Here is a 13779-nt window from a genome sequence, read left to right as displayed (position 1 = left end):
AGTAGGTTGATAGTAACTGTAACAGTGGGTTGATAGTAACTATAACAGTAGACTGATAGTAACTGTAACAGTGGGTTGATAGTAACTGTAACAGTGGGTTGATAGTAACTGTAACAGTAGGTTGATAGTAACTGTAACAGTAGGTTGATAGTAACTGTAACAGTAGGTTGATAGTAACTGTAACAGTGGGTTGATAGTAACTGTAACAAATGGTTGGATAGTGTGTTCTATGTACCATACGTTCTAAGTCTGTTTTGGGACTGTTCCTCTAATGGCTGACTAATTGTACTTCTCTACAGTAACACTATGGTGTCATCTTTTCAAATTCACATGGCGAGCAATTCAAAGGCTCTCAATTTCTCCATTAACAACATTATTAAGACGACTTTAACTTTCCCATGTGCTCAGGGAGACAATTTCACACGCGATGCACACCAACGACAGGGACAAGACGCAAACCCGGACATTCGTTCAGTGCAAAGAAATATATTTCATGAATTGAGCTACTTGACCATGCAGGGACACTGAGGAGTTGTGACAGCCTGTGATGGGGGTAAACAGAGAATGAACACAGACACACCAGGCACCATGGAATAAAACAGCTATTTGCTACCATCAGGCTGCTGTGGATGTGGTTTTCCCTTTATTTGGTGGGAACTGACTGAATCTCCATTCTCTCAATGCACCATATGGCAGCACTGTCAATATCAATGATTTCTAGATGCTTGAGCTATTGACTGTGACTAAAGCTATGTCAAGTGTACCATAAACAAGTTTTCACATGATTTCACATGTGAAATTTCACATGAAATCATGTGATTTTCCACATGTTAAATCATGTGGTTTTACCTGTAAGGGATATAGGAGAATTTCACTTTGTCAAAAGTGGAGCTTGGAAGTCAAAGCAACCTGAAACAGAAGGAAACAAAAGGAACGTTGTAGCAGAATCCTATGGGTGTGGTAGGCTACACTGGAGCACTAGCAGAGACAGACTCATACACTGGAGCATCGTCCTGATTATGTCTGCTGGTGCCTTAATTAAGAGACAGACTATCTATAATTATGTCACTGTGATGCAGCCACCTGGTGCCTTAATTAAGGAAAGAGCAATATCTATAGCCGAGTTACACAGTTATGTCTGCTGGTGCCTTAATTAAGAGAAAGAGCAATATCTATAGCCGAGTTACTATCGTCCTGATTATGTCTGCTGGTGCCTTAATTAAGAGAAAGAGCAATATCTATAGCCGAGTTACTATCGTCCTGATTATGTCTGCTGGTGCCTTACTATCTATAGTTACCTGATTATGTCTGCTGGTGCAATATCTTTAATTGTCCTGATTATGTCTGCTGGTGCCTTAATTAAGAGAAAGAGCAATATCTATAGCCGAGTTACTATCGTCCTGATTATGTCTGCTGGTGCCTTAATTAAGAGAAAGAGCAAAGTTCCTAATCAGAAAACTGTACCTACACATGCAAACATCCTCTTGAAGGTATTTCAGCAAGGCTATACATGATGCCTTGGAAATGAATTAAATGAAATGAAACAGGATTGGCTACAGGATAAGCATTCCTCCTGGAGGGTAACGTTACATAATCACTGGAGCTCTCCTAAACAAACTGTAGACCTGGTAGCAGCTGATATCTGTTTTGGTAATATATTTCAAAGGGACAGGAGATGATAATCTGACCCAGAGAGAGCAGTGAAAGGGGGAGGTGTGCACGTGCACGTGCATACGTGTGTAGGGGTGGCAGGTAGCCTAGCGCTTAGAGTGTTCGGCCAGGGCTAATTAACCGACAGGTCGATGGTTTGAATCCTCGAGCTTACAAGGTGAAAATCGGTCCATCTGCCCTTGAGCAAGGCACTTAACCCTAATTGTTTCTGTAAGTCACTCTGGATAAGAGTGTCTGCTAAACGACTAAAATGTGTGTGTGATAGAGAGAGCGTGTGTACTCTGTGCTGTTAAATGGATGTTCCGTACTTTCTCGTCTCTTTTTACCTCCATTTAGAACAGCGGTGTTAGTTGAACTGTGGACAGTCAACCTGATCTCTGCTCTAATGAAATCCACAAGGTGTTACGCTATAAAACCCAACAAGGTGTTAGACAATAAACCAACCCTGTGTGTGATAGGGTACTGTTTCTAAAGGGTGATGAAGTAACAAGGAAGGAAGAATTCATATCTGATGTTAATGGAATATTAATTTCCAAAAACATTATTTAGATTAAAAAGTGCTCTTTGGTTCTGAAAGACTTCTATTAATATTATCATAATTTATAAGCCTACTATTATTTTGATATAGCCAACAAGCACTTAGATTTGCCAATGTCATATCACCATCAAGCAATCAACTGTAATTTAAACTATGGACAATAAACTGTTCTTTGCCAGTTAAGTACGAAAACTGGGTTAAAATAGTGCACTAGAATGGACAAAAATATGCACAAGAAGAGCAAGTTTAATATGATACAGCTCTGTTCCAGTTTTGGGGACGTTACTCTGAAAATATAGTTTACCAAGCTACCAATTACTTTACACTGGAAGAAGTTAATCTACACTAAAGCTACTCTTAAGAAAAATATAAGTTTACTTAACTAAAGATACTTTAAAAACCAAAACCAAGTACTTTAAGACTTTTACTCAAGTAGTATTTTACTGGGAGACGTTCAATTTTACTTGAGTCATGATCTATTAAGGTTTCTTTACTTATACTCAAGTATGAAAATTGGGTACTTTTTCCACCACTGATTTCTCTACTCCCCAACACTACTCTGTTCACAATCAAATTAGCTACCCTATCATAACCATGCACACATAATAATAATGGCTAGATAAGTGCTATCTCGATTATAACATGCATTAATTAGTAATAAAAATAAATAATTAGCATATACAATTCCAGTGGTGGAAAAAGTACTCGATTTTCATACTTGTGTAAAAGTTAAGATACCTTAATAGAGAATGACTCAAGTGAAAGTGAAAGTCACCCATTAAAATACTACTTGAGTAAAAGTCTAAAAGTATTTGGTTTAAAATATGCTTAAGTATCAAAAGTAAATGTAATTGCAAAAATATATTTAAGTATCAAAAGTAAAAGTACTAATAATTTAAAATTCCTTATATTAAGCAAACCAGAATGCACAATTTTCTAGATGTTTTTTAATTTAGGGATAGCCAAGGTCACACTCCAAAACAGACATCATTTAAAAACGAAGCATTTGTGTTAAGTGAGTCCGCCAGATCAGAGGCAGTAAGGGCCAGTCATGATCTCTTGAGAAGTGTGCGAACTGGACAATGTTCTGTCCTGCTAAGCATTCAAAATGTAACGAATACTTCTGGGTGTCGGGGAAAATGTATGGAGTAAAAGGTACATTATTTTCTATAGGAATGTAGTGAAGTAAAAGTAAAAGTTGTCAAAAATATAAATAGTAAAGTACAGATACCCCCCAAAAACTATCTAAGTAGTACTTTATAGTATTTTACTTAAGTACTTTACACCACTGTACAATTCAGGATTTGTATGGGGGCTGTGTATGTCTATAACATAATTCTGATAATGCGTCCGTTAATCATAGTCGGATATACCAGTCAATTTGCTAAATTCTCGTACGTAATTGTGTTACACACAACTATATCGCACATGCAGAATATCCCTAGAATATCCCTAGCTATATTATTTTCGACGTAACCCATTCATTTTCAATGTCTGAATAACTTAAAAACAAACCACAACGCTGCTGAGAGGTTCCGAATTTGATCTTAAAGTTTTCCTCACCTGTGGGCTCGGCGCCTCGGTTTACGGGTTCGAACAGCCCTGTGTTGCTATGGACTCTCATATTCCATTGGTATTTTGTCACAGATTACACACATCAAGCAATGACCATTGAGTGCCATAGGTGCGGGTAAATGAGATACCATGGTGCGCAAGGCGATGTGCAGGAGAACAGACGATTGAGCCGCGATCACAGTTTGCAAACGAACTAAATTGGCGAGTTGGGCTGTAGATGGGAAATCCTCTTTCAAAGCCCGCTTCTCCCAGATGACAGAAAGGGTTGACTATGACGCCCCCGTGGGGTGCCAGTAGGGAGACACCAGACCACATATCTCCATATCGATGGCTCTGCCTGTACCAGTTTTTATTGTGTCAAATGCTAGATAAACACTTTGTTTCATTTTTGTTTGGCAGGACAACTGTTACTTTGATGGCCAACACTGACATTCTGCTTGCCTCAGAATCTGCATTGGTCTGCAGCTTCAAATAAAAATGTCAAATGAAAACAAACTAGATGTTCAAACAGTATTAATCCAAGACATAGCGAAAGAGGATTATTTTGGAACAATACACAATGAATCTTGCTTACAACAAACGTGTGCCTTTATTTAGGTTGTTTTTGTGCTGATTGCACAGATATTGTGACAGCTGGTTAAATGAAATCACTAGCGAAGGCAAGAACAATAATCATGTAAGGAGAAGTGCAGTATTATCATAAAGAGATGTATACTTGGAATACGGAGGAGGAATGGAGGGAAAAAGAGAGGCAGAGGAGGTCTAAGAGAGAGAGGGAGGAAGAGGGTGAGCTTGAGTCGGTTAAAAGGGGTGGGGAAAAGGGAGATGGTTTGTTGAAACAAGAATGGTAGAACGTGTAAGCAGAGGGAGCTGAAGACAGGAGGAGAAATGGAAGTGAATGAGGGTGAAGTATCGGAGGTTGTAGGTGTGGTGAGGTTCTCGGAGCCCGAGGCTTGCACCAAGGGTCAGGATGAAGATGATTCCGTGACAGTAGGAGTTACTTTTTTGGAAAAGGTGGACCCTTGCCTTTTAGCTGATCCCTTCATCACCAGAATCCACAGTACCCAACTCTGTTTGACCCGCCCTGAAACCACAATTCACATCTCTTCCCCCCATGAATTTAACGTGGAGCGCCTGCTCCCTCTGACCAGCAGAAACACAAACAATTATCACAAGACCACTTCTGGTTGCCCTCACCGATTCCACAGCACCCAACTTGCACCAAGGGTCAGGATGAACAGAGTTGGGCGCTGTGGAATCGGTGAGGGCAACCAGAAGTGGTCTTGTGATAATTGTTTGTGTTTCTGCTGGTCAGAGGGAGCAGGCGCTCCACGTTAAATTCATGGGGGAAGAGATGTGAATTGTTTTGCTCTCATGAAAAGGGCACCATTGAAAGGAATGATTACTGGAGTAGCTGTAAATGGGAACGTTGACCAACTGAAAGGGAAGATTCCCGGTGTTTGTGATGCTCGTCATTTGGTGCGACACAGATAGGGTGGCGTGAGTGGTGAAACAGAAGAGTTTGTTCTTTTGAGTTTTGATGTTGAGTCTTTGCCCGACAAAGTGATGTTAGGATATATCAGTTAGCCTGTACAAGCTTTTGTGCTGAATACGTTAAATTGTTACAGGTGTCAAGCTTATGGACATGTGGCAGCAGTGTTTAGGAGGGAGGTTCCTAGGTGTGAGAAGTGCAGAAAGGCAGGAGACAAAGGAATGTGTAGCACTGGGGAAAGTAGTGGAACGTGTTAATTGTAGGGGTGCCAATGGGGCTGGGGATCAGAAATGTCCCGTGCTAGAGAGGCGGTTGGGGTTTCCAGGTTTAGAGTAGTGCAGAAGTTGTCATATGCTGAGGCAGTGAAGAAAGTAGAGGAAAATGGGTCATGGGGGAGGGGTCCTGAGAGGAGTGGTGTGAGAATAAACCAAGAAGTGATATATGTTTCAGTACGATTGGATTTTTAGCATTTAGTGCAGGGAGGGAACGTAAGAGTGTGCAGGGAGTTATTTGGGTGTGTGAGTCTTGACGTCAAAAGAGTTACAGGGTGTGTTAAATGGTGGTGTCCCATCCTTTCAGACTGTTGGCCTGAGGTAGGATTAAATATATTTAAATAATGGAATAGGGTGTTATTTTATTTTATTGTTTCTTTTTTGTGAGTGTAGTGGTAGATGGTAGTGTATTTGTTTATTTAAATAAATAAATAAATCTATCAAAGGATGAGGGATTTATACTCCAATCTAGTAGGTGGCGGTATTGCAACATTCATTCCATGCCAACCGCCGTTAAACCTCATCGAAGAAGAAGGCAAACGTGTGCCAATCTGCTACAGGAGGCTCGAACTGCAGGCACTGCGCCTGATGAAGTGGTGGGGGTGGGACCAACTGAAGTCCATCCAGGAAGCGTTTTGCTGAATACTTTCAGTTGCCATCGAGATATCACGATGAGATAGCAGTAATGTGATAGTTCTGTGTAATACAATATGCCAGTTTTTAGAAAAAACTAAACACATTTCGTAACGTTAATCCTGAGTTTTTTTCCGGAGTTTGTTTTCATGGCATAGTTAGACAAATAGCCATGTGTATCGTCAACCTTGTTGCAGAATGGATCAATAGTATATGCAGAATAGATGCAGAATAAGCGTTGTTTTGGACCATCTGTTGTCTAATCCAACAACTGTGTGGTTTAATTTACCACTGAACAAACCCCAGCAGTAAACTCATTTTAAATAATGTCGAAACTAGTGGGCACTGCGGGGGTCTCTGTGTTGGGCGACAAATCTTTGGAGTTTTACCGAGATCCAGTTGCTTTTTGTGAACAACGTATTGAAAAGCATGGGACGCGGATATTTCAATCAAGACTTCTGAACAAACCAACTTCCTTCGTCTGTTCGGTGGAAGGGATGAAGGAATTACTTTGCGGTATAGCCACGTATTCGTGTGTATGTGCGTGTGTGTCACAATAACCTAATAAGTTCAACGGTAACAAGTTTTGACTAATAGGCCAACATTTTATACATTCATAGTTTTTGCTTTTCGGTCCACATATCAGTTTAGAGTCAATTTCAATTTTTAACGCATTAGTAGGAAGTGATGTGAATACATCAATGATGGGCTCCCGAGTGGCGCACTGCATCTCAGTGCGAGAGGCGTCACCCTGGTTCGAATCCAGGCTGTATCACAGCTCGCCGTGATTGGGAGTCCCATAGGGCAGCGCACAATCAGCCCAGCGTCGTCGGTGTCAGCCGTCATTTTAAATAATAATTTGTTCTTAACTGATTTGCCTGGTTAAATTAAAAATACATTTAAAAATATATATATGATTTGTCCATTGATTAGACATGGCCTGGTAAGTCAAGTGATGGACATGTGACTTTGCCTAGGGGGTAGGGGTGAGAATTGTGTGTTTCCCCATTGAAAGAGGACATTGCAACTTATGTGATCATGACTGTATTTCAGAGAAGTCATCTGTGTTCCTGAAAGACCCCACTGATGTAATGCACAACATGTATGGAGACAACATAGTGACTGCTAATGGTGAGTTGATGTCCCAAAGGTCCATAGGGTGCAACTTGCATGCAATTTGCTTATAAGGGTATAGGGGTTGTATTAGAGAGCCTACACCTCCTCTGGCCTTTACAAAAACATATTTGATTGTACATGTTCACAGGGTAAAACTGCTTTAGGCCTTCACACTATTTGCTTGTTTTATTAATTTATCCGAAGTTGAAAAACATACAAACAGAATATTCGTTATTTAGACCAATAGATGGAGTCATTGCACATTTTTTCTTTATTTCTGCTATGAGCAACTCCATAATGTTATTCTATATGGTTCATCCAGGCGAGGAAGCCTGCTTGCTGCGCCTGTCTCTCACCAACCTTTTCACAGGAAAGTGTCTGGCCTCAGGCTCTGACCTCATTAACAGGTAAAGACTAGTTTCATTTATTGAGTATGACAGGGTGACCAAATGTCATTATAAATATACCTTCATTAAGGATAACAATGCTTGTTTCTCTGTTGTTCTTTCCTGCACAGTGTTTCTGAACGGTGCTTGAAGAACCTTTCTGCAACGTAAGAACCCTTGAAATCCCCACTTCATGCACTTCTGTCTTATTCAACATACACTAGTAGGACCAGAAATGTTTCACCGACACTGCCTTCACAAAGTATTCATAACCCTTGACTTATTCCACATTTTGTTGTTACAGCCTGAATTCAAAATGTTTTTTTAAAAAATTAAGAATTCTCTCCTACAGTATCTACACACAATACCCCATAATGACAAAGTGAAAACATGTTTTTAGACATTTTTGCACATTTATTTAAGATGAATACAGACATTTCTCATTCACACCCTTGAGTCAAGACATGTTAGAATCACCTTTGGTAGCTATTACAGCTGTGATTCTTTCTGGGTGAGTCTCTAAGAACTTTTCACACCTGGATTGTATAATATTTGCACAAAATTCTTCAAGTTCTGTCAAGTTGGTTGTTGATCATTGCTAGACCGCCATTTTCAAGTCTTGCCATAGATTTTCAAGCTGATTTAAGTCAAAACTGTAACTACGCCACTCAGGAACATTTCATGTCATCTTGGTAAGCAATTCCAGTGTATATTTGGCCTTGTGTTTTATGTTATTGTCATGCTGAAAGGTGAATTTGTCTGCTGGAAAACAAGACGGAACAAGGTTTTCCTGTAGGATGCTTAGGTCTATTCCGTTTCTTTTTATCCACTCCAAAAAAATCCATAGTCCTTGCCGATGACAAGCATACCCATAACATGATGCAGCCACCACCATGATTGAAAACAGTGGGGGCTGGTGTGAGGAGCTATAGGAGGACGGGATCATTGTAATGGCTGGAATGGTATTAATGGAACGGAGTCACACATGGTTTCCATATGTTTGATGTGTTTGATACCATTCAATTTATTCCATTCCAGCCATTACAATTAGCTCGTCCTTCTATAACTCTCCCCACCAGCCTCCACTGATTGAAAATATGACGCATGGTACTCAGTGATGTGTTGTGTTGAAATGTTTCCTTATTAAAAAATATATATATTTATCATTTTTTAATGATTTATCAGGGGGTGATTCAGCACCCCTGTTTCCCGTGGCTATGACTGGGTGTATTGATACACCATTCAAAGTGTAATTAATAACTTCACCATGCTTAAAGGGATATTCAATGTCTGTTTTTTACCTATCTACCAATAGGTGCTCTTCTTTGCAAGCATTGGAAAACCTCCCTGGTCTTACTCATTGAATCTCTGTTTGAAATTCACTGCTCGACTGAGGGACCTTATAGATAATTGTGTGTGTGGGTTACAGAGATGAGGTAGTCATTCAAAAATCATGATAAACACTATTATTGCACACAGAGGGAGTCCATGGGGTATTGTATGTAGGCCAGTGTCACAAAATCTCTATTAAATCTATTTTAAATTCAGGCTGTAACACAACAAAATGTGGAAAAAGTCAAGGGGTCTGAATACTTTCTGAAGGCACTGTATTTCCATGTATGTCCTGTTCACTTCTCTGATTACCACTTCTTGTGTAGTGGGGAGCCTGTGTCGGTGTACCCTCTGTTTAAACGACTGGGAACAGAACTGGTGTTGGGGCTGTTCCTGAATGTGAAACCAGATGAGACACCAGAGCTTTTCCAAGAAATTACAGCACTCTGTACCCTACACTGGCATGGTGAGACTACATGCTCTGTACCCTACACTGGCATGGTGAGACTACATGCCCTGTACCCTACACTGGCATGGTGAGACTACATGCTCTGTACCCTACACTGGCATGGTGAGACTACATGCTCTGTACCCTACACTGGCATGGTGAGACTACATGCTCTGTACCCTACACTGGCATGGTGAGACTACATGCTTTGTACCTGGCATGGTGAGACTACATGCTCTGTACCCTACACTGGCATGGTGAGATGACATGCTCTGTACCCTACACTGGCATGGTGAGACTACATGCTCTGTACCCTACACTGGCATGGTGAGATTACATGCTCTGTACCCTACACTGGCATGGTTAGATTGCATGCTCTGTACCCTACACTGGCATGGTGAGACTACATGCTCTGTACCCTACACTGGCATGGTGAGATTACATGCTCTGTACCCTACACTGGCATGGTGAGTCTACATGCTCTGTACCCTACACTGGCATGGTGAGACTACATGCTTTGTAGATGGTGAGACTACATGCTCTGTACCCTACACTGTCATGGTGAGTCTGACATGCTCTGTACCCTACACTGGCATGGTGAGACTACATGCTCTGTACCCTACACTGGCATGGTGAGATGACATGCTCTGTACCCTACACTGGCATGGTGAGACTACATGCTCTGTACCCTACACTGGCATGGTGAGACTACATGCTCTGTACCTGGCATGGTGAGATGACATGCTCTGTACCCTACACTGGCATGGTGAGATGACATGCTCTGTACCCTACACTGGCATGGTGAGATGACATGCTCTGTACCCTACACTGGCATGCTCTGTACCTGATGGTGAGACATGCTCTGTACCCTACACTGGCATGGTGAGACTGACATGCTTTGTACACTGGCATGGTGAGATGACATGCTCTGTACCCTACACTGGCATGGTGAGATGACATGCTCTGTACCCTACACTGGCATGGTGAGACTACATGCTCTGTACCCTACACTGGCATGGTGAGACTACATGCTCTGTACCTGGCATGGTGAGACTACATGCTCTGTACCCTACACTGGCATGGTGAGACTACATGCTCTGTACCTGGCATGGTGAGACTACTGCTCTGCATGGTGGTGAGACTACATGCTCTGTACCCTACACTGGCATGGTGAGACTACATGCTCTGTACCCTACACTGGCATGGTGAGATTACATGCTCTGTACCCTACACTGGCATGGTGAGACTACATGCTCTGTACCTGTCATGGTGAGACTACATGCTTTGTACCCTACACTGGCATGGTGAGACTACATGCTCTGTACCCTACACTGGCATGGTGAGACTACATGCTCTGTACCCTACACTGGCATGGTGAGACTACATGCTCTGTACCCTACACTGTCATGGTGAGTCTACATGCTCTGTACCTGTCATGGTGAGACCATGCTCTACCCTACACTGGCATGGTGAGACTACATACTCTGTACCCTACACTGGCATGGTTAGATTACATGCTCTGTACCCTACACTGGCATGGTTAGATTGCATGCTCTGTACCCTACACTGGCATGGTGAGATTACATGCTCTGTACCCTGAACTGGCACAGTGAGATTACAGGCTCGGTACCCTACACTGGCATGGTGAGATCAGTCTCTGCCACCTGTAGGTTTTCCCCTCTTACAATGGAAGGCATGCCGCCCACACTGGGCCTCAATGAACCATCACAACTACAATTTCATCATACCAGCAATTGAAGAAACACTTTAGTCTCACTTTCTTTCAAATAATTTACTGTCCCCTGAAGGTGGTGAATATATGTATAGCCAGACAGAGGTCTGACAAAACAGACTGCTCTGCATTCAAGGAGCCCTGTTTTCAAAGGGAGTGGAATAGACACACAGATCTGTGCATTAGCTGAACGACAGTGGTAATTAGATCTCAACACCTACATTGACAACACTGCCTCAGGCATCTCGGGGGAAACCCAGTAGGTGTCAATAACTATTACATTAACACGGCATGTTCATGTGGTAATTGTAGGGCCAATATACTTTTCAAAAGGGAATATTAGGCTAATCAAACTGTAGTGGTTTCTTTTCTATAGGTAGACATAGGCCCCTTTTCAGGTTGATGTAAACATAGAGATAGAAACATATATTTTGTCAGAATGTGACCTTTGACCTGTACTTCCCCTACAGGGATCATCTCAACTCCAATCAGTGTGAAGGTTCCTCTGTGGTCCTCTGGCTTTTGCACAGCACTGGAGGCTAAAGACAAGCTCATGGACATCATTAAAGACAAGCTGGAGTGTGAGAGACAGGGGTGAGTTTTTAAATATGTTGTCATAGACACACAACCTTGTGGTCGCATTGTCACTTTCTCTTATTAATGCTTTCTCATTTACTATCTCTTTCTCTCTCTATCGCTCTGTAGGTTTGTAGGTTATCTCCGTGATCTACCTCTCCCTGATGCCAGTTGTGCCTCCCAGCATCTGCTGTTGTTCATCTCTGCTCTGATCCCCAAAGCCCTGGCATCCTTACTCACCTCCTTCACCCTGGTTCTGAGTGGCGCAGGCAAGGTGAGACGGCCTGGTTCTCTTACTAAACCTTCAGAGCACGGGAACGTACTTTAAATCATGTTGACCTTACATTGTAGTAACAACTATACAGCTTTGGATTAGTGTAGTACTGCGGCAATCCTGTACGAACACTAACGCTTAATTTTTTTTGTCAGAAGGAAATTAGGAATCGTGCGAGGGCAGACCCTGATTACCTTTACTACATCCTCCTGGAAGTACAGAGACTTTGGCCTCCGTTCATTGGTGGAAGGAGAATAGCCAATCAAGTGAGTCCACTACATTGCTTGTTATCAATAACATTTGATCTGATATCTTCCCTCTCTCTGTCCATTCATGATCTGAGCTCAAGGGGGAGTAGCATGCCCACAAATAGATCTCTAAATAAGTCTGCTTGTAAAGGGAACATCATGTATTTTCCTAGACTTATGATAGCCAACTGTGATCTCCCTGCGGCACGCAGTGACAATTAACTTATTTCTAAGTTGTTTAAAATGATGAATGACAAGTATGTTCACATGTTCCCCAGTTGATATCCTCTATGAATGATTATCTTTCGGAAATATTGCATGAGCAGCCCAAGCATGAGTATACAGCTATCGACTCTGTTCATCTCATTGTATTCTATGTCTGATAACAGGAAGGCTATTAATCAAAACAGGCCTCCTACATCCAAGTCAATGTTTATGATGCAGATGCAGAAATGAATGCATTGTGTGACCAAAAAATAAGCTATTGAATATTGTATAATGGTTGTTTTTAGTAATAGAGCTGTCAGCCAGTAGATTATTGGCTTACTGTGATTGTCATCTCTTCATTGTTCACTGGCTGGCTTTGTAATGAAAATGGTCCAGTTGATGACGTCCATCTTGGAATAGTGTGACCTCATGCCTCTTCACGCAACAACAACAGCCCATGAGGGGAATTGATTGGGCTCAAATTGATTGACCCTCTTACCCAAGGGCTATGTTTGCTTTATGAGTGGAAAAAGTAATAGCATTTGCAATGGCTTAAATTGTTTACTAGCTAGTATGTTGTGTAATTTATTTTTCACCTTTTTTTAACACAGAGTTAGTATAGTTAGCATAATCTTTGAACTTTTATTTTTTATTAGGAAAATTCTTCAATTGGTCTGATGTAGAGATATCTCCCTGTGTGAGTCCTGGCCTGGAGAGGGTGTTGATAATAAGTGATTTTGGACTTCAACCAGCCGGTGAGGTGTTGACACAACTAGGAGCAGAAAAAAACAAGTATTGAGATTAATCCGGCCCAAACAGGTGGTTGGTTATAAGATGCATATTTAATCAAAATAGTTCATGAATATGAATCTGTTGTGCAGAGTGAACTGTCAGGGTGACAGAGTGTTGGGGACGGGAAGAATGGATAGAGGGAGAGGGAGGATGGAGAGTGAGATGGTAGAAAGCATGGAGAGAGGGATAGGGGAGGAGGGAGGGATGGAGAATGAGGAAGGGAGAGGCGGGGAGGAGAGGAGCCCTGAGTTTCTGGTCGTCTTGCCTCAGAGCCCAGCTCCCAGTAGACCTAGCAGCCACAGGGAAATACAGCTGGGCCTCTTCTGCCTTTGGGCCATAGCAACACACACAGAAAGTCACTAACACACATTTTCATATCAGAATATTTTTAGTCGTGAATTAATTAACATTGCACTACACTCTGTACTGTACATTTAGTTTTCTCCAGGGTTGTCGGGAAAAGGAACATTTTGTGACTCACCCTCCA

The 13779-nt window shown here is 41.8% G+C and overlaps 2 protein-coding genes across 5 annotated transcripts in view; one reads left to right on the top strand and one right to left on the bottom strand.

Moving 5' to 3' along the window:
* Nucleotides 1-3959, bottom strand: part of LOC135548277 (5-hydroxytryptamine receptor 4-like) — a 51174-nt gene extending 47215 nt beyond the window's left edge. Inside the window, exon 1 of the mRNA XM_064977709.1 lies at nucleotides 3773-3959. The gene's annotated coding sequence lies outside the window, so the exon portion shown is untranslated. The remainder of the gene's footprint in view (nucleotides 1-3772) is intronic.
* Nucleotides 3960-6153: 2194 nt separating this feature from the next.
* LOC135548276 (putative cytochrome P450 120) overlaps nucleotides 6154-13779 on the top strand; it is a 51489-nt gene continuing 43863 nt past the window's right edge. For 2 of the 4 annotated variants that reach the window (XM_064977704.1, XM_064977706.1), the window contains exons 1-8: nucleotides 6157-6697; nucleotides 7235-7312; nucleotides 7620-7704; nucleotides 7815-7850; nucleotides 9342-9481; nucleotides 11666-11789; nucleotides 11901-12045; nucleotides 12201-12311. In XM_064977704.1, the coding sequence (XP_064833776.1) occupies nucleotides 6508-6697; nucleotides 7235-7312; nucleotides 7620-7704; nucleotides 7815-7850; nucleotides 9342-9481; nucleotides 11666-11789; nucleotides 11901-12045; nucleotides 12201-12311 (909 nt within the window). In that variant the 5' untranslated portion in view covers nucleotides 6157-6507. Of the gene's footprint in view, nucleotides 6698-7234; nucleotides 7313-7619; nucleotides 7705-7814; nucleotides 7851-9341; nucleotides 9482-11665; nucleotides 11790-11900; nucleotides 12046-12200; nucleotides 12312-13779 lie in introns of all 4 variants that reach the window. The other 2 variants (XM_064977707.1, XM_064977705.1) reach the window with 2 other exon arrangements.

Source organism: Oncorhynchus masou, chromosome 11 (assembly GCF_036934945.1).
Source record: "Oncorhynchus masou masou isolate Uvic2021 chromosome 11, UVic_Omas_1.1, whole genome shotgun sequence".
Classification (NCBI taxonomy): Eukaryota; Metazoa; Chordata; class Actinopteri; order Salmoniformes; family Salmonidae; genus Oncorhynchus; species Oncorhynchus masou.
The sequence above is the reverse complement of the archived record's forward strand: the minus strand, read 5'-3'. Positions and strand labels throughout refer to the sequence as shown.